This window comes from Pelophylax lessonae (genome assembly GCF_965119305.1).
Source record: "Pelophylax lessonae genome assembly, chromosome: 2".
Taxonomy (NCBI): domain Eukaryota; kingdom Metazoa; phylum Chordata; class Amphibia; order Anura; family Ranidae; genus Pelophylax; species Pelophylax lessonae.
The window spans coordinates 518,650,192-518,671,198 of NC_138769.1; the positions used below are offsets into that span (position 1 = coordinate 518,650,192).

The window sequence follows — 21,007 nt, forward strand, 5'->3', positions numbered from 1 at the left end:
AAAGTCTGGCATATCTGCCAAGCCGAGATTGCTATGAATGTGCATAACTTGAGTAGGAAAAGGTGGTTATTTTACAATATACACAATATGTATGTTCTACCTTAACTACAATGGCAGAACTCCGCCATGACAACCTGAACAGGGGCAATGGGGCTGGTACAAGCGTCCCCTGCTGAAAGAAGCTTTTTTTTTTTTTTAAGGTATTTGGCATAGCTGAGATATAGCACCTACTTCATTAAATGTGTTGGTGAAGCGGCCTGTCTTTGATGCATAAGACTTAAATAAAGGATCTGGCTTTGGAGACTGAGAAAATGATTGAATGCTCTAAAGTGAAAGAATTCAGGTAACACAGAATCAGCAATTGAAAATTGAAAAATACATCTGAATTATTAAGAATATATGAATTTTACACACTAAATACTATATCAGAATATAAAGCCTCGTGCAAACTAGTTTTCATTTTTTTTTTCCGTTCAATCCAGCAGGACTGAACGAAAAAAAAAAGACAGCTCAGGAGGAGCTGCTGTACTAATTATCCAATGTTAGTACAGCAATCTCTCCTGCTGTTCTTTTGTGTTCTGATAGGGGGAAGGCCCCCCTGCCAGAACACTCCGGTCAGCGCTCTCAGCCATTGCTGTGAATGCTGATCGGGAGCCCATTGACAGACCTTTCTCAGTCATGCCCCTTCGGACTGACTTTAGTACACACGGACTGAATGTCAGCCGGTTTCTTTTGAACCAGCTGATGCTGCCCAGCATTAGGCCCATGTGTACTAGGCTTAAATGTACTGCAATGAGTCCACAGCAATGTAAAAAAAAAAGCATAAAGCATATTCTTAAATGTACGTTCTTTATTTAAATCTTGCTCCTATTCCTGCCCCCCAATACAGGAACACAACCCTTTGTATTGACCTCTTATAATTAAGAAAGATACGATGCTTGCTATATTCACAGTGATATTAGCTAAAAAAATAATGCCACATTCTTTATAGCAAATAACTGTCTGGGAAAAGATACTGTATATCCAAAAAAAAATGTAAAATATCATTTAAAACCTGTATTGAACCCATAATTAGAAAGTGCTCAGAGCACAAATAAGAACCATGAATCAACTTATATCCAGAATGAGCTTGGGATATTGAACCACTCAATTCCTTCCTGAAATCCAAGTGTGTAGAAACCTAGCAGTGTTCATACATTGGTGACTACTATAGACATGAGAGATATACTTGCCATCATTAGATTTACACAGCAATAGAACTCTGATCTGTTTGGCTGAGCCAATGTACACATAACATGCATGTGAAGGCTCTTGTCTTTTTCCTGGAGAAAAGGATATGACCAGCGATTACTCACAAATGTCAGGAACATTCCATATTCATATTAATATATATATATATATATATATATATATATATATATATATATATATATATATGAGATGTATCACATGTTTCATTTAAAGCAACCATTGTCTAAATACATTTTATCCTTTTCATTTATGAGGTTGTGCATTACTGAGCTAAGCTTTATGTTTTATAAAATATGCAAAAGATGGAGATGGAGACCCAAAGCGGTCTCCAAGGGAAGGGGGACCAAAGAGAATTTGGACTTTCTCTGTACCTTAGGCTCAAAAAACATTAAAGAAAAATAACAAAAATTGATCATTTTTATTAATACAAAAAAATATAAAAACATGTAATCAACAGTATATTCACAGGACAAATTATGTGTGGAAGTATAAATCTTAGTCTAACAATATCCAACTAATACTAATGAATCCACACTGGGTTCAGCTCCTCTACATTCACGGTTGTAGTCAGGAGGATTACTGTAGGAACGTTCTGAAATGCAATGGTAAAATACAGGTAGTATATATAGAACAATGTGTACACTTTATACATCAATAAATGAAATACAGTACAAAAAAGGGGGAGAGGGGAAGGAGATACCAGACACTGGTGCTTGCCATACAAGACACATATACTGCCTAAATCAGACAATGGCTCTCCCAGAAAACTCCCCAATGGCAGACATGGGGGACATTGATAGGTGGATAGTTAGATGCTTGATAAAAACGACAAAGTTATAAAAATATATACATGCCATTGGCATATATAGCGGTATGGGAAGAAAAGATGGGAAGGGGGGAGGCGGGGGGAAAGAAGGGGGGTGGGGGAAAAAGGGGAAAGAAATGGGAGAAAGTGGGGAAAGAAGAGGAGGGGGAAGGGGGAGGGAGAAATGGGAGGGGAAAAGGGGGGAAATTGTGGGGGTGGTTGGGGGGTTGGTGAGGAAAGGAAAGTGGGGGGGGGGAGGAAGGGAAGGAAGGGAGGGAAGAAGGCGGGGAGGAGGGCTAGGATTTACCATCTATATAACTTGGTTAAGTTGGCCTGGTGACATGAAAAAAAAGCACATCCACAACAGCCAGGGGGAAAAGAGAGACAAAAGGTATAGGTGTTTGCAAAGGATATAGAGAGAGGTTTCACCGTTTCACCTGCTCCCATAATCCTGAGAATAAGTTATACCCACCGAACAGCTAGTGTTCTGAAGTTTGATGATGTTCTATATTGTCCTAAAAGATTAAAAAGGATAAACCTCCATCACATCTCAGTAGGAGCTCATCCGACCACATATAGAGGGTGGCAAGAGCATACAAATCAAACACGAAGAGGAACAAGGAGTCACAGACTGAATCTTACCCAAAGCTGTTGGTTACAGCCCCCCCCCCCCCACACACACACACTTAGCTGAGAATCCACTGCACAAGCACATAGGTCATATGCCTGCTTTTATAATCCCCAACCCTGGTGAACGTGGATCACACGACCGCCGTTATATAAAATATGTATAGCTTCATATATCTTAATCTCATTCAAAGCATAGGAATAATAAGAATATTGTATTGCATATGCATAGGGTAAATATTTTTGTCATGTTTACTGGCCCTTTAAAGATAAAAGGGTTGATTCACAGGAGGTCATGACTGATATAGCGAAATATGTACAATTTTCTTAATTGCCCACAATTGCTTTCGTCAATTATATGCACACACACACACAATATGCTCAGATAGCTTCTTGCAGTTGGTAAATAGAGCACACATGCTCTAAATGCCCTAAGCAGCCTCTTTCAAAACCTTCTTTAAATTCCTTTGACATTGGTTTAAAGACAGGTAAAGAGTGATGTACTCTGATAACAGTTAAAATGTGCTTAAAATATCAAGAAAGACAAATAAAAAAGAGACAATAATTGCCTCTCTGCCTAAGAAAATAGTATTCTGTAGTGGAAAGCACATTTACATTCCAGCAAGCTGACTGTCAGAGCTTTTGCTTGGATTGTAACATTCTGTTTGGAACATGAATAGGCAGATTCCTCGTGTATATCGAGATTCATCCATTGTTTATTAGTGAGAGCTACAGGTCAAGTGCATAGGTAAAATGCAAAATAAATATTTCAGTTAAGAGGGCAGACTGCATCTTTTGCTTTCTAGGAATCCACAATTACCTTAGCCCATAAATATTTAAATTGTTACTTTATCATTATAAACAAGAAATGCAGGTGGGTCATTCAATTACCCATCTTACGTGTAAAATAAACACCTTTTTTCATATTTTTGTGTAAACCTTTGCATCACCCGTGACAGCTCCGGATATTTCGGCTATTCAGCGTGTTTTCTGCTTTGTTATTTGCCTGAAATGCAGTTGCTTATTTTAGAAATTGCAGTGGTGACTAGCTACTCTAAATATTTCATTGATAAATAATGGTCCAATTTACATTGCTTCCATCCATAATTTAAGATTTTTTCCACTGGCCGTGCAATTAGGGGCTTACTGAACATGCAAACCTTGGTTGAGATATATGACTAGCATTAATGTTTGCATTTAGGACTCCACGGAAATCAGATATAAGTATAAAGTGAAGTGATAACTATGCTCTTTGCTGAAACCTAGATGTATAAGTATGTTGAGGGGTAGATATGAGGTACATTCAACAGCATAGGTTGCATATGCCTATATAAACATACCCAGGATCACATATAGGCACCTAAACAGTTTGGACATTATTTCAGGCACATGTGGATGATGTAAACGTGTTACGTCATCAAGGCTTCTACCTGGGAGCCTTCACACATTGTTCCTGATCATTTTATTTCATAGCCTCCACTTATAGAGTGATCTACAGTGGCCCCTGCAAGTACAGCAAAATTATGTAGTGTCTCTAAGACCATGTCAATTGCAATTAGAATTCTTTGAGTCAAGAGACCTTTGGGAAATGATATACTGGGAAATTGATACTTAAGATTTGCTAAATATGCCACCTACATAGCCTTAACACTAGTGATTAAAGTTGGGTTCCCACTATTTGCACCCATTGGTATTCAATATTAGGCTCAGTTTACAAAGCCTTAACATTTAACAGATACAGTTGGCAATGAGACTTTTCAAATCTTATTGGACTCAAATGAAAAAACCTCCCACCTTTTTGAAAAAAAGGATCCTGATCCTTGTGTATTACCTTTGTGAATTGAGTGTATACTGTTAAGCTCACCACACACTGTCATCAAATCTGATCGTACAATTTTCTTTAGAACTACCCACAACCATTTATTGCATGGGTATGAATGATTTGATAAAGATTGATTGGATAGTTTAGTTAGGTCAGCATATTACAAGGTAACCCTAAGTGTAATATGCGATGCAAAAATCGGGCAAATAAAACATTTTTTATTACGTTTAGTATATACACGTGTGCAGCCAGTAGGACATGCCTTAATATTGCTACCTTAACAAGAGAGCTGCTAATAACACATCTCACCCTGTGTAGATTATATCTCTCACTTTACTCTGTTCTCCCTGTCCCACAGTATGACCTCAAGGGTTAATAGTTTCAGCTCTCAAACCATTTATTTTAGAAAATATGAATTATAATTGCATGTTGTTATGAACAATTGTTGAATTTTATGGACTGGACAACTGAAGGGTTGTATGGGTTGAGGTCTAACTGAGGGAGAGAGCTCTGTTTGCAGTAATATTGAGAAATACACTTGGCATATTTGCTAATTCTTAAGCACAAAATGTTTTTTTATAAATTTAGTATTGGTGCAGTGAGAAATTATACATCATTATTGAATTGAAAATGTCTCAACCTAGAAAATTATAGCTAAGAACAGAACACTTTCATTAAATCCCTAAGTTATATTTGTATAGTTCTTTGCATGTTTTACTTGGATATAAATAACCACATTCATGTGACTGGGCTAGTGTGCCTATATTTAAAATTGTACCATCCTCAAAAGCAGACAATAAACTGTAAATGTAAATTGGTGCTACCACTCAGAAAAAAAGCCTTCTTCCAAAAGCTTGGGGCTGTAAAACTCCCAGTTGTTGTGTTCAATAGACCCGTCCTTATTGATTCACTCTAATCCTGGTAAAGACAATTAGATAGCAGCAAGTACTTAGGGGTCTGGTGGAACTTCTATATAAAAATTATGGAGATGGTCTGACAGAATATAAGGAAATTGGGTCCAGTGGGGATCCGATTTGTCATGACCAAGCAGGATCTGAACATTTTTCTAAGAAATCCATCAGCTTTCCCTCTCTGAATTTGTTCCCAGTATTTCCAGATTTGTACAACAAACAGTCAAAGGAATTGAAAAGTTACCCCTTGGGGATAATGGGTTTTGTAAATGAATTCAAGTATTTGTATTCTTTAGTGCTCCTGATATTATGAGTTGGGATGAATAACTTTCTCTAAAAAGTAAACAGAAGGGGGAATCTGTGTCAGGCTAATCATTATTTATTAGGAGCTAGCTTGACCCTGACCTTAGTCTCCCATCTCTCTCTTTCAGAATACGCTACCATCAGCAATGCTGATGAGGTTCGCTAGAGGATGTAAATTCTGTGCTTCACTGTAGTGGTAGGAAGGGTCTTTGCTAAGAGGAGGTACCTGTTTATCAGGGGTGTAAATACAGGGGTTGCAGGGGTCACCAATGTGACCCAGCCCAATGCTCCAGGGGGCCGTGTGCCCCCTGTAAGCCTGGATAGGAGGGCAGTGGCATGGAGAGTAGAGATGTATAGAACTGTTCGCCGGCGAACAGTTCCCGGCGAACTTAGCATGTTCGTGTTCGCCGCTGCCGGCGAACATATGCGATGTTCGGTCCGCCCCCCATAAGACATCATTGAGGCAAACTTTGACCCTGAACTTTACAGTCAGCAGACACATTTCCAGCCAATCAGCATACCTCCCTCCCACACCCTCCCACCTCCTATAAATAAGCAAGGGCAGCATCCATCTTAGATCATTCTGAAGCAGTGTGTGTAGTGAGAGTAGGGAGAGAGCTGCTGCTGCTGCTGCTGCTGCTGTTAAGCTAGGGACAGTTAGTCAGTGTTCCTGGTCTTGCAGTGTTCTTGGTCCACTACTGCTGTAATATCAGCACCCCAAAAAGCCCTTCTAAGGGCTGGTATTTGTGGGTTTTTTTTTTAATATATATATATATATATATATATATATATATATATATATATATATATATATATATATATATATATATCTATCTAGTGTCCCCAAAAGCCCTTTTAAGGGCTGGTAATTGAGGATTTTTTTTATTTATATATATACATATATATATATATATATAGTGTCCCCAAAAGCCCTTTTGAGGGCTGGTAAGGTAATAGAGTTTTTTCTTTATATATATATCTATATATATCTATTGTACACTGCAGTTGCCTGCCCGCTGTGTGTGAGAGGCCACAGACCTACCACAGACTGTACTGTGTGCACACCACACTCATTTCCTCTGTCATAATTGCAGTGAGTGCTGTGTCAGGTCCACAGAGTGCACTGTACCCACTGCAGTGCACTGCCCACCACTGATATATATACGGTGGCACAGCATCTTGTTGCAATAAATTGAAAAAAAAAAAATATTTTTTATTATTGCAGTTGCCTGGGCTGCCAGTTACTGTCAGGTCCACAGAGTGTACTGTGCCCACTGCAGTGCCACTGTGTGCCCACCCACCACTGATATATAAGGTGGCACAGCAGCTTGCAAAGTAAAAAAAAATATATATTTTTTTTAATTGCAGTTGCCTGGGTGCCAGTGACTGCTGTCAGGTCCACAGAGAGTGTACTGTGCCACTGCCCACCCACCACTGATATATAAGGTGGCACAGCAGCTTGCAAAGTAAAATAAAATATATTTTTTTAAAATTGCAGTTGCCTGGGTGCCAGTGACTGCTGTCAGGTCCACAGAGAGTGTACTGTGCCACTGCCCACCCACCACTGATATATAAGGTGGCACAGCAGCTTGCAAAGTAAAATAAAATATATATTTTTTAAAATTGCAGTTGCCTGGGTGCCAGTGACTGCTGTCAGGTCCACAGAGAGTGTACTGTGCCACTGCCCACCCACCACTGATATATAAGGTGGCACAGCAGCTTGCAAAGTAAAAAAATATATATATATTTTTAAATTGCAGTTGCCTGGGTGCCAGTGACTGCTGTCAGGTCCACAGAGAGTGTACTGTGCCACTGCCCACCCACCACTGATATATAAAGTGGCACAGCAGCTTGCAAAGTAAAAAAATATATATATATTTTTTAAATTGCAGTTGCCTGGGTGCCAGTGACTGCTGTCAGGTCCACAGAGAGTGTACTGTGCCACTGCCCACCCACCACTGATATATATGCCTGCAAGAGAAAAAGCCAGCCGCAGAGAAGCCGTATTCCTGAAAATATAAGAAAAATGCTGTTTTTTAGGGGTTCTGGACATGCTACAGAGCTGAAACTTGACAGGTACACTTTTTAGACCCCCCAGACACTAAATACAAAAAATGACATGCCTGCCTAACAAAATGCCCGCTAAATGCCTGCAAGAGAAAAAGCCAGCTGCAGAGAAGCCGTATTCCTGAAAATATAAGAAAAATGCTGTTTTTTAGGGGTTCTGGACATGCTACAGAGCTGAAACTTGACAGGTACACTTTTTAGACCCCCCAGACACTAAATACAAAAAATGACATGCCTGCCTAAAAAAATGCCCGATAAATGCCTGCAAGAAAAAAAGCCAGCCGCAGAGAAGCCGTATTCCTGAAAATATAAGAAAAATGCTGTTTTTTAGGGGTTCTGGACATGCTACAGAGCTGAAACTTGACAGGTACACTTTTTAGACCCCCCAGACACTAAATACAAAAAATGACATGCCTGCCTAAAAAAATGCCCGCTAAATGCCTGCAAGAGAAAAAGCCAGCCGCAGAGAAGCCGTATTCCTGAAAATATAAGAAAAATGCTGTTTTTTAGGGGTTCTGGACATGCTACAGAGCTGAAACTTGACAGGTACACTTTTTAGACCCCCCAGACACTAAATACAAAAAATGACATGCCTGCCTAAAAAAATGCCCGCTAAATGCCTGCAAGAAAAAAAGCCAGCCGCAGAGAAGCCGTATTCCTGAAAATATAAGAAAAATGCTGTTTTTTAGGGGTTCTGGACATGCTACAGAGCTGAAACTTGACAGGTACACTTTTTAGACCCCCCAGACACTAAATACAAAAAATGACATGCCTGCCTAAAAAAATGCCCGATAAATGCCTGCAAGAGAAAAAGCCAGCCGCAGAGAAGCCGTATTACTGAAAATATAATAAAAATGCTGTTTTTTAGGGGTTCTGGACATGCTACAGAGCTGAAACTTGACAGGTACACTTTTTAGACCCCCCCAGACACTAAATACAAAAAATTACATGCCTGCCTAAAAAAATGCCCGCTAAATGCCTGCAAGAGAAAAAGCCAGCCGCAGAGAAGCCATATTCCTGAAAATATAAGAAAAATGCTGCTTTTTAGGGGTTCTGGACATGCTACAGAGCTGAAACTTGACAGGTACACTTTTTAGACCCCCCAGACACTAAATACAAAAAATGACATGCCTGCCTAAAAAAATGCCCGATAAATGCCTGCAAGAGAAAAAGCCAGCCGCAGAGAAGCCATATTCCTGAAAATATAAGACAAATGCTGTTTTTTAGGGGTTCTGGACATGCTACAGAGCTGAAACTTCACAGGTACACTTTTTAGACCCCCCAGATGCTAAATCCAAAGAAATTTTTTATTTTTATTTTTTTTTAATTTTTCCAATAATTGGCTCTCTATCAAAAAATTATAATTTTTAAGAACTTTTTTTTGCGTGATCCCTCTCCGGCATGCCACAGTCCAGGTGTTAGTCCCCTTGAAACAACTTTTCCATCACTATTGTGGCCAGAAAGAGTCCCTGTGTGTTTTAAAATTCGCCTGCCTATTGAAGTCTATGGCGGTTCGCCCGGTTCGCCGGTTCGCGAACATTTGCCGATGTTCGCGTTCGCCGTTCGCGAACGGCGAATTTTAAGTTCGCGACATCACTAATGGAGAGGGACCAATGCCTCCATGTAGCCTCTGAATGCCCACTTCTACTCTCCCTCCCACAGACATTCAGCAGCTGCAGGAGGGAAATGGAGGGAATCGGTTCCTGTACATGCCGCTCCCACTACTTCCCTATCACTGTCCTGCTGCCCTGAGCTCCTATGTGCCTCCCTGACCCCCCCCACAACACGTCTGGGTTTCTTCCTCCCACCTCCCACCAGCAGGGGATCTGTCAGAATGGAGAGCAGGGAATGAGCTGGTAAATTTAACATTTACTGGCCCCTTCCTTGTCCTATTGAATAGAGTCAGTGATCGGTACCGATCGCTGACTCTGTTTTTATTTTATTCATTCATAGCTGGGGCATAGTCAATTGTGACCCCTGCTATTTTACCAAAGCCCCCCAATGTGGGTCCTAAAAGATATGTAAAAAATAATAAAAAATAAAGCTGTAAAAAAATAAATAAATAAATAAATAAAATGTTAAAAAATAATGAAAAAATAAAACAACAAAAAACCTACTGACACCACTGACGGAACTACCAGGGTCACAAGGGTTGCACTTGCGACTTCACTCTGGGATTCTGCCACCATGGGGAAACTCCAAAATGGCAGGAAGGTGGCCTGCTGCAGGACCATAATAAATGGTCTCATGATGGGAGTAAAGAGCCTCGGGATCAGTGGGAAGGGCCCCGGTCATGGGCCAGGGAGGCCCTTTATGGTTTCTTGCATCGGGGCCTGAAGGTTCTAGTTACGCCTCTGCTGTTTATATTACATCAGCTCCAGCTTTAGATAACAGCACAATTATCCTTTAAAGATGCATTATCTTTTAGTGACCATTCTTACTGTACAGTTTTTATAGCAGTTTTTTAATGGTGACTTGCGGTAACATTTTCACAAATATATCTGATGCAGATAATGTTTGTGGTCAAAAAGTAACAGGCAGGGCTGATCTATGTGCAATTCAGCAGGCTGATCATTTGGTTATACAAAATGTGGGGTCATCAATCAACTGCTTCTCTTGTCCTATATACAGTTCTAACAGTTTGGTGTGAATGAGTGGATCTTTGCAATTTATATGTGTGTATTACTAAATTTGTACTTTGTTTCACTATGAAGCAATACTGCCTTGTCAGGTGATGATAGTCAAATAATAGTGGTCACCAGACAAGAGTAATTATGCAGCTGGCTCTTAGCCCCTTTAGAGTGACTGTCGATAGCAGCCTGGTGACAGTAAGTGTGCAAAGTACATAAACACACACTTAAATGCAAGGGAACACATGCAGTTAAGGGCAGTTGTTCTCTTTCATAAATCCTTCTTTATGCTTTAAGGCCCACCCCACCTATGTTTAAATCTACTGTTAGAAAACCTTAAAAGTATTGTACATTTTCAAACGCTTCTTTGCTTTACTAGTCTTCTTTTACCTTGTAATGATGGGCTCACATGTTGTGGCTGCAGTTTTTGTTGTATCATGGCTGATTGATTCCCCTATGTATCATACTGCGTCCAATGCATGCTTCTCCATTTCCTTTGTGTTGCATTGCATAGTGAGCTCTCTCTCTCTCCTAATGTATCTGCCTGTTTGTGTCTAATTTAGATCTAATTACTGTTAAGCTGTCATTTGCAGAGCACTAGAATGAAACAGAGGAATTGTGGGATATGTCGTTTCTTCACAGGAAGTGTCAGTTCTCACACTTCAGACAGAGGCCATACATAATTCTGTATGGTGCCATGTGGCATGCCTTATGTTTGAACACAAACAGAAACTTCTAATACGGTAATTTGAAGATTTACTGTACTATAGGCTGTGCATGTAGAGCAACAAATGCCACCATAAATTTACATGATCAATGCACATATTTTGTAGGTGGGGAAGGTGCAGGTAGAAAGGGTTATAATGCATTTAAAGGTTTAAAAGGCTAGGCCATCTAGAAAAAAAAAATCTGGTAGTACAAGCTTAAAGAATAACTGTATCTATCCTTTTAAACAAACACCCCTTCCTTAGCAGCACCAAAGATTTATACTTACCTTTTCTCCTTCCTTCAATATTTTTGCTGTGCTGCCCCCTGGGAACCTCACAACTGCTGGGATCTTTTTCCCCTATCTAATTCTATTGGGATGTGCGATGAATGTACCTATCCATAGGAATAGATAGAGATTCACAGGAGCTTACCCAGGAGATTTCTGCTGCTGCAGCTTTGTGGCTGCCAGCTTTCTGCACAGCAAAAAAAAAGTGTATAAAGGTAAGTGTTAGAATTTTGTGGTTGTTGGCAAGGAGGTGGTCACTTAAGGAATAACTGCTCTAAAGGTACAGTTATTCTTTAGAGTTTGGTCTCCTTTAGTGTAGTAGCTCTTGCTATTACACCTAATATTAGGAGGGGAACAATTTTACAGCTTCAGTTCTCTATAAAAACTATTTATAACAGTATTTATATATTGCATTTCAGCTTTTACCTATGCTGAAGTATTAATGGTAGATTTTTCAATTTTTCATGATAGGTCCGCTTTAATGAATGCCCAGATGTCCTACAGCATGTGAGTGGGTGGAGCTAATGCACCGAGACACCTCGCTTTTTCTACTCTACAACATGCATTGATTATGCAGTCTGTCGGAAGTTACTCCATCTGAAAACTAAAGCCAATAATGCATTCAAAATTTCTGCCACACCAGAAACTGGACAGCTTGGGCCGTAGAGACTGATATAAAAAAAGATGAAAGATTCTGTACAAATTCGGATTTTCCCCACATTGCCCTGATTCTGCAGGGCATGGATCGAGAAAGGATTGAATTTGTCCCAGTGCATACAAATCCCGGATTTATCCTATTTGCCTCAAATCTGCCGGTTTATGGATTAACAATGGATCACATATGTACAGACTTGCTCATGTCTGGCAATAACTTTTAAAAATAATTAAACTTATTGGCAAAAAGCCAGAATCACTCTGGAACCCCTTATCATGGATTTTTAATGATGCGCCTATTAGGAACATTATAGGTGACTTTACAAGGTTTAAATGTTACTTTAATCAGTCCTTAGGGATAGGCAAATCTGGTAAGAAAAAAAAAAGTGGTAGAGATCAAACAAAGGGCTCTTTTTAAAGACAATGGGCTTAAAAATCATACAGATTTCAATGCAGGCACATTTTTTTTCAGATGGTGAAATGATACAGGGGGCTAGCGATTAAAAGTAAGACTTTTGTGCTGAGGTTTGTAAGTCTGGTCATGATATGCATTTATGTGAAACCAAACAAACTTTAAATGAACAATCTTAAGTAAAATCTATATGCAATACATATACAATCCAAATTATGTATTTTTCATGAAAAAAAAAAATGAAAGTTTAAACTTTATGTTACTAAACAATTATATACATATTATATACAAGTGAGTGTTAGGAGTGCAGTGTGTCCTGCATCAGAAATGTTATATATTTATCATGGGATAGTTTTAGTATGAATTTCATTTTTGCAACTCATTGATATATTTAAAGGGCCAATAAAATACAAAACATAGCTAGCTGTTGAAAAAGAAGTGATATTAACACTTGTCTAAATGTTTGTACTCTATTACAGATCTTGCAGTATTTGTCAATGTTTTACTTATACGCTGACTGTAGTGAATGGTTTTTTGTTATTGACCATTTAAGCCCAACTGACTTATCAGTTTATATCAGATAACTATATTTCAGGTGCATCATAACAAAAGGTATGCAGATTTCAACAGTTTGTTCTCCTAAAGGTGAAATCCAGTACCTGATATTGACCTAGTATCAGCCTCTTGCAATCTATGTACAGAAGAGCTCAGACTAGGTGATGGAGAAGCAGCACAAGGAGCCAATCTAGTGTTCCGCAGTACTTTTTGTAATAAGGGGTATGGCAAAAGGGGAGGAGAGTAGTCCACTGATTCTGAATTCTCTTTCTAATCTAAGGCTGGGGTACATGCAATCTTTGTGATGTAGTAGCGCTGAACCTAATGTGGTTGTGTTTTAAGGAGATGGGTGGTTTGCGGTCCTAGAGGCTGCTCACCAGCAACTGTGGGGTCTTGCTGGTCCCCCAGAAGGGTTTATTGAATTTTTGACTGGATAGAAGCGCCACCCCAGTATGTAAAAACTTTTAAAGGTTTTTAATTTGGAACAGCCAACGCATTTCGGAGGCTCAGCACTTCCCCTCCGTCAGGGATTAAAAGCTTGATGATGCAGGCACTTTGATTGGAAAGGCACTAATCTATGGCTGAGGGAGGGACAACGCACTTGAGTGTTACCTAATAGCAGCAGAGAAAAATCAGGTCTCCCTGCCCTGCCAGAAAGGGTTGTGCTGTATGGCAGACCTGTGTAATTATCAAGACTGGATGGAAAGAAATTCAAATCCTTTGGCAAAAAAAGGCTCCCATATATGTATTTCATCTGTGTATTTAGCTCTTTGTCTTGAGTTAAGCGTTAAAAAAAAAAGCAGACACATCCTGAGTAGAAAAGTCTGCCTCCTGCTGGCACCTTGCGGAGTGGGACCCTTGCTCTCTTGATGGACGTAGTGGTCTCTCTGCAGAGGTTTTGCACACCCCCCACTGAGTCTGAGTAAGAGCTCTCCAGTCAGCAGTAACCATGAACTTTCTTAATTACAGGACTATAGCTCTGATTTTGCAGTTGGCCTGTTAAACTTCAGCAGAGAGATCACTGCTTCCACACAGAGGAAAAAGGTCCTTCTATGCAGCATGCTGGCAGTGGAAAGGTTTAACTACTCAGACTTTGGCTGCTTGAAAAAAAAGAAAAAGTAACTGTAAGACTTTGTTCACCATTTGTTTTGATGCATCTGGAATTAATCTAACTGAATTCAACTTAAATTTTTCAGTTGAGCTTTAAGGGTGAGAAAAGGCTGACTCAATGATCCTTAAAAGGATAATTTTACTAAAACTCCTCATACATAGGAATACAAGAACAGTAGGACAAAGAAAATATCCAGCCATCCTCATTTGTGTTTTAGTTACTTAGCTGTTGTGACTATGGAAACCCTATGCTGCAATACACCCTAGCCAAAATGTAAATTGCCTTTTGCAAAAAAACACCTTACATTTAAAACTGGTTATTTCTGTGTTTTTGGATAAAACTGTGATCGTTAAGGAGAAATAAAAAGGCAGAATTCCCCAAATCCTGCCAATTCCAGAGCAACAATGGAATAAAAGATAGACTCAGTGTTGCTATAGAGAACTTACTGAGAACAATATTAAGGCTGGCGTTACAGCTATGTCTTGCAGTATTGAATATGGTAATTGTAGTATCGTGGTATTTACCACAACATGTAATGCATGACCTGTGTGTTGCGGTGCTATTCATGTAGAATGACTTCCCGACTCACATCTATAGAAGCCAGCAACCAAATGCTTGGCATGTTTTGTGGTGTACTGCGTAATGAAAATGGTGTTTCATCCTTTGTGATGTATTGGCATTGCGTTCAAAAAGATTAAGTTGCCTTAATGCAATGCACAATAGTGCAGAAAATACCGCATGGTAACTCTTGTGCAGTAACAATTTGCAACAGAGTGGGAAAGTGTGAAGGGGACCTAAAAGTAGCTAAAAGCCACATGTGACTCACAAACAACTGGTCGAGAACTGCTACCACATGAATGCAGCTTCTGTATTGCCATAGATATATTCATTTAAACCAGATGCCATTTTCGTAGTTTACAAAAGGAAGCTGCTTGGTGTATAATGTTTAACCTTTTCTGAGAGCATTAAAGTGCTTATTGCTAGAACTCAGGCCAATATGTGGCACTTCACACTAATCCTATGTGTCCATGTTTAATTCCATTTGAAAAAAATGGGATCTACAGACTTAGCAGTTCAATGTGGTCAATTTCAATGACTCCAGCAGCAATTTGAGTTCTTGGCATGGTATTAAATCTCTATTTCATGGATTAGCTTTCATCATGACTTTAATAAACACTCAAGCACGTTGATCTAATGCAGTTGCTTCTAAAACAGTACTGACAGAGCTAACATTTGAACCCCAAGGTCATTGCTCTTGCAAGTTCCGCCAAGATTATTCACAGACAGACCTTTTCCCAATTATACTTGCAGGAAATCCAGAATGTCTTTGCTGAAAAATATTCAATTCTGTTGAGTTTATTTTTTATAGACTAGCAAAGCTATTTCAGGTATTTAATATGTAGTTGATATGCCTATCTTGCACAAATTTTTCACACTTGTCAAAAATCCAGCCTACAAGGATATAACCTATCACACATCTTGAGTGCCTCTATACCATGGGTTCTTTGAATTTATTTGTGAGTGAGCACCTGGGCATTTACTTCACCACACATAGCGTGCGGTGGCTATCCTTGGGAATATATATATATATATATATATATATATATATATATATATATATATTTTTTTTTTTAGACTTATTAGACATATTATTTAAATTATTTAAGAATGGATATTTACACAAGTTTAAATTAATTTAGCATACTCATACCAAGTGCAGTTAGCTCTGACTTAAAATGGTAAAAGTATCCCACTTCCCTTTAAATTCCGCGCTGGCATGCCTTTTGTGGTCAGTGGTAGACTCTTACTCTCCCTTTTATGGATTTTTAACTTATTTCATATTATGGGAAATGCAATAGGATGTTTTGGAAAGCACTAAGTTTAGTAGCCCACCAGACTCTACCTATATCTATGATATCACTTTTGGGCAGGCAACCCTTTAATATTAGCTATCAAACAAAGTTATATTATTTTTTTATTTGTATGCTAGAGCTAGATGGAACACAACAGGTTTCCATCTTCACCAAGCTTTCCTTCATATTTTTCTGAAACCACTTTAGTCTTTATTGGTTTCTTTTTTCTAGATTGCATGATTTTATATCACATAAGGCATGATGTTAGAAGCTATGTTTGGAAAGCTGCCTATATGCATTGTAGGATGGTTTGAGGGTGGTCAGACATTGGGAAGAGTCAAAGCATCTTTTTATTTTCATATAAACACTCATTCTTATTCAGTACAAACTCATACTATTTTCTCAGCTTCCATTAGCAGAAAAAAATGATGCTGCTTTTAGTTTATCTGCTATAATTTTATTAATTTCGCTCTTTGCATCCCACAAGCATTAGATGGGAACTTCAAACAGTATGAAAATACCCAACAAGACCCAGCGTGCTTTTGTCTGGGTCCCAAAAATTTCCCTTACAGATATTCTTAAGAACACCTGAAGGTAGTTAAATCCCACTGCTCTCTGAATGTTCTCTCACCCGTTGCTGCCATAATGTCATAAATACAAATCCTCAGATGAGCATTCATATTTATTGGAAGAAAGTAGAGGAGCACAGTTACGCAACGCCAGGAGCAGTTACCTTGAATAGGAGCAATAAGACTGAAATGTGTTCAACTTGTCCAGTCCACCAATTACCCTATGGCCCTCTTAGGCATGGGGTGGTCTCCCATTCTGGCCATTTTGGACCACCATCTCATATCTATGTGCATCTCTAATAAAATATAGATCTTCCTAAGCCCCATCTATACACTTTACAATTTTATTGACTCTTCAATAAAAAGTCATGTTTATATGCAATGGTCTCGGAAAGCTTTGGATGATCTCACATCTCTTTAATTGGCTGGTTTAACCAGCAATGGTTTGGAATTTCATATACAAAGATGTGAGTGTATTCCTATTTTTGACTGGCATTGTATGTCTGTAGACATCTTTTCTCCAAATGTAACGTACACACACACACACGCGCACACGCACACACACATGCACACACCAAATTTTAGTGATAAGTTATTTTCTTATTTTAAAAATCTAACAGAGCAAGCTTATTTAAGCGTATCCATGAAACAAGACAAAACAGAAAGTAAAGCTAGGTTGAATGTGTAGGAGGAGGCAGTGTATTGTGTATGCCAAGATATTAAAAGGATTACTTGTATTCAATAAAACCTGCAAGATGTAGGGTGTTTAGATTCACTGCAGTGAATTGTTTGACACAAGTGCAGTTCATTGTAATTTAATCAGATTGCACCAGTCAGATGTAGTTACTTGCATCTTCTGACATGAATAGTCATGTCAAATGTCAGAAATATAATTTATAACAAAAGACCTAGAAGAAAACCCAAAATTGCTAATGTCAGCTTTAGTCAAATTTTTAGATATTTCCAAGTGCTTGCTGTGTGCTGTGATTTCCGATTAAACTGAGCCTCCTTTTTTATCTATTCTAGATGAGTTTAACCCATGGAGAGTGCATGAAAGACATGTTTGTTTATTTCATGGAGTGATTCTTTTATAGCCTAGTGTATAGTGGCATGTTTCCAGAAAGCCTTGATTTCACATGGCAGTTTAAATAGACTGTTGTTAAATATTTTACATAGATTAAAAAGCAATTAAACATTTGAAACTACGTATGTATAAACAAATCACATCGCACTACCTGCATTGTGAATCATATTTATTTTCTAAAGTTTCCCGCAAGTATAAGGCCGCGGCCGGGCATGCAAGCAGAGAAAACTTGACTACCCAAAAGTTTTTACATTTGTGTCAATAGAGGGGAAGCTGTTTATGGGCCGGTTCACACTGTAGCGATGTCAGACATTGCATGAGATTCGCCCCGCACTGCTGTGCACATCACATGCAATGTCTGCGCGATGCAAATTCAGTCTCACAGATTGTATGACTGAATTTACATCGCATTTGGACCAAACTTGTGCATGACCCTTTTTTTGGTCCACTTTAGAATCGGATCGCATGGCTGTTCACACCCATGCAATTTGATTCCTGTCTGAATTGACAATTCGCACTGCGATATGCGCACTGATCCGGGGGGTGTCATTAACTTTGCATTGACACTTGCAGCGATTCGCATATGGCAGTGTGAAGTGCCTGCGAGTCTGGTGCAATGCGGGAACATGCAGTGGATTCACAGGGTTCTCACATCACTCTAATGTGAACCGAGCCTGAATGTTGGCCTTTCTCATTACCAATAGTGATTATTGATAAAAATCCAATCAGCCTCCTTTAAGCAGCCCTAACAAGGGAGCATAAGTTAGAGTCACAGAGGGGTCTACCAATATACTTTTTTTCCTTATCTGACTGTAAATGACCAAATTCAGCTCTGAAATATCTGTAGGCCGCAAGTGTCATTGATGAAGCTAACCATCTCTAAAGAAACCTGAAGAGCTAATAATGAGCCTAGTGATCTGGTAGCAATTTTGAATTGCAGCACTGGAGCTCTAGGTCTATTTTCCTGCAGGGATCTGTCTACATAATATTTGTATCGTCTGTTCAAGTTTTTTTTCAGCATTTTTTCCTACAAAACAAAACCATGCCAGCAGGTAATTGTCTTCTGCCCAAATTAGCCTCAGTATTTACTTACATATATGCATGATTATGGTAGAGATCTTAGATTGTTAGCTCCTTTGGGGCAGGGTCTGATGTGAATGGTGCTTTGTCTTTTGTTAAGCGCTGCGTAACTTGTCATCTCTGTATAAATAAAAAAAGTAAATAAATAAAAGTGCAGTGCCCACTGGGAAATTCTCTCTGTCATACTGTACTGCTTCTTGAGCCAGCTTCCCTAATAACATTACAAATCCCAAAGTCACACTGTGATCTCATTAAAGGGTTTGAATTAAATTTCATATTGATATTGTATGGGGCAGGACTGGAAAAAAACAGATTTTGTTAGGAGAATTACAGATTATCATGTTGTCAGCTCACTTGCAGATACTTTGTGACCCTTTCACATTGAGACACATACTGCAGGTGTTTCTTTCTCAGCATTGCTTACCATTCAGTTCTATCGAACAATGCCTCTTACTGGAACTAGAAACTCTCCTTTAAGGCATTAGGGTTCATTTACTAAAGAAGTAAAATGTTTTCTTGGCTTAGTGAATAATGATATGTTCATTTACATCATTCAATCTAATGCAAGGGGAAATGCTGTATTCTTTATTTATTTTTTACATTTTAATGCATGTGATTAGGGTAGTAAACACAGATAAATTGCAAGTGAACGATTACTTAGCTAAGGACATATTCTATACTCTTTTAGGAAATGAATCCCACTTTATGCAGCATTTTTTCTGAATGTGATTTTTCCTAATGGTCATTTGACAGCAATCAATAGAGCAGGGGGGTGTACATACTATGGTCTCACCCCTTGCTTTGCCAGCTAGGCTGCATGCTTGGACTAAGGATATCTGTGTGGACTTTAGGAGGGCCTCATGCCTTTTTTTTTTTTTTTTTGCAAGAAGTCCCTGTTAAAATCCACACCGGTGTCTCCTATGCATTTGAGGGGCAAGAATGGGGGACTCTACACTATTTATTTTTTTCATTTATGCTGTAGGATGTGCTCCTGCAAAATAGATGTTTACAAGGAAAAAAATGTGATAAAAAGCCAGCCAATGAGATTTCATTTAAATGAGATTCTATAAAAAAAAAAAACACAGAACAAAGACCATTTTAAGGGTCCCCCAAATATTTTGTGTGTTGCTTTTAATAGAAGAAATCCAATTTTGAGACCGCACTCAGGATATTATGATGAAATCAAAAGTTTCTTTATTTCTCATGAATAAAATAGACAGACAGTGTGCAAACAGACGTGTCAGGTTGACGTGTTTCACGCCGCTGTAGGTCACTTACTCATAACCACACGTGTGGTTATGAGTAAGCGACCTACAGCGTCGCGAAACGCGTCAACCTGACACGTCTGTTTGCACACTGTCTGTCTATTTAATTCATGAGGAATAAAGAAACTTTTGATTTCATCATAATATCCTGAGTGCGGTCTCAAAATTGGATTTCTTCTATTCTTGGATGACGGATATGACCTGCACCGGGTTTGGAACGCACACCTGAGCGGCTTTCCCCCTCTTCATTGTCTTGTTGCTTTTAATAGACACCAGAAGGGAAATGTCATTTGCTGGCAATTTAAGACAATTTTCTTTTGTAAATGTCAGTTATTTAAAAAAAAAAAATCAATGCTCCTGGCCAAATGGAGTTAAAAAATAAAAATTGTAAGTAAATGTGGCCCAGGGCAGTAACCCCCCCCACCTCTCCCCAAGTTATTTTTATGCAACCCTAATAGCCCAAAATTACTGTTGAATTGACAGATTTACCTTAATTGATTCCAGTAAGGTTCAGGTCCAGCATCTGAACTTTTTTGACAAATTTCCAAACCCTGCTTGAACTGAACCCAGGGTGGTACGGCTCATCACTAGGTTTGCAAAAAGAATGTTCATGTAGCTTCAGAAGGGTGATGCTGCATTTCCTTTAGTCTCCTGCTTTTTATGTATTTATTTATTTTACATGTTTGGATAGTTGCCATGAACACCACGTCTCTTTATTCACGAAATTACCATTTGCTAGGTGAACATTATCTAAATCAACCCCAAAGTATCTGACCTAATAAATTCTTGTATAGCCTTATAGAATGCAAATGAAATCAGATTTTAAAATTCCAACCTGATCTCGAGTTCCATTGACTGCCTTTAGACAAAACATATGGCTCAATAAATATAAAATACAACAAAATAGCAATAAGACGCATCACATAAAATGGCATTTTTGCTATTATGCGTAGTAGTACATAAGATAGGGTTTTTAAACTGGAGGATAGAACAAGCCTTAAATTGCACATGATA

General features: G+C 38.8%; 1 protein-coding gene across 3 annotated transcripts in view; it reads left to right on the plus strand.

Moving 5' to 3' along the window:
* PCDH9 (protocadherin 9) overlaps positions 1-21,007 on the plus strand; it is a 656,718-nt gene that overhangs the window by 95,231 nt on the left and 540,480 nt on the right. Inside the window, exon 3 of one of the 3 annotated variants that reach the window (XM_082246749.1) lies at positions 11,882-13,183. The exons of the other annotated variants lie outside the window; for them this stretch is intronic. Coding sequence (XP_082102875.1) covers positions 11,882-11,935 — 54 coding nt within the window. The 3' untranslated portion in view covers positions 11,936-13,183. Of the gene's footprint in view, positions 1-11,881; positions 13,184-21,007 lie in introns of those variants that run through there. 3 annotated transcript variants of the gene reach the window in all.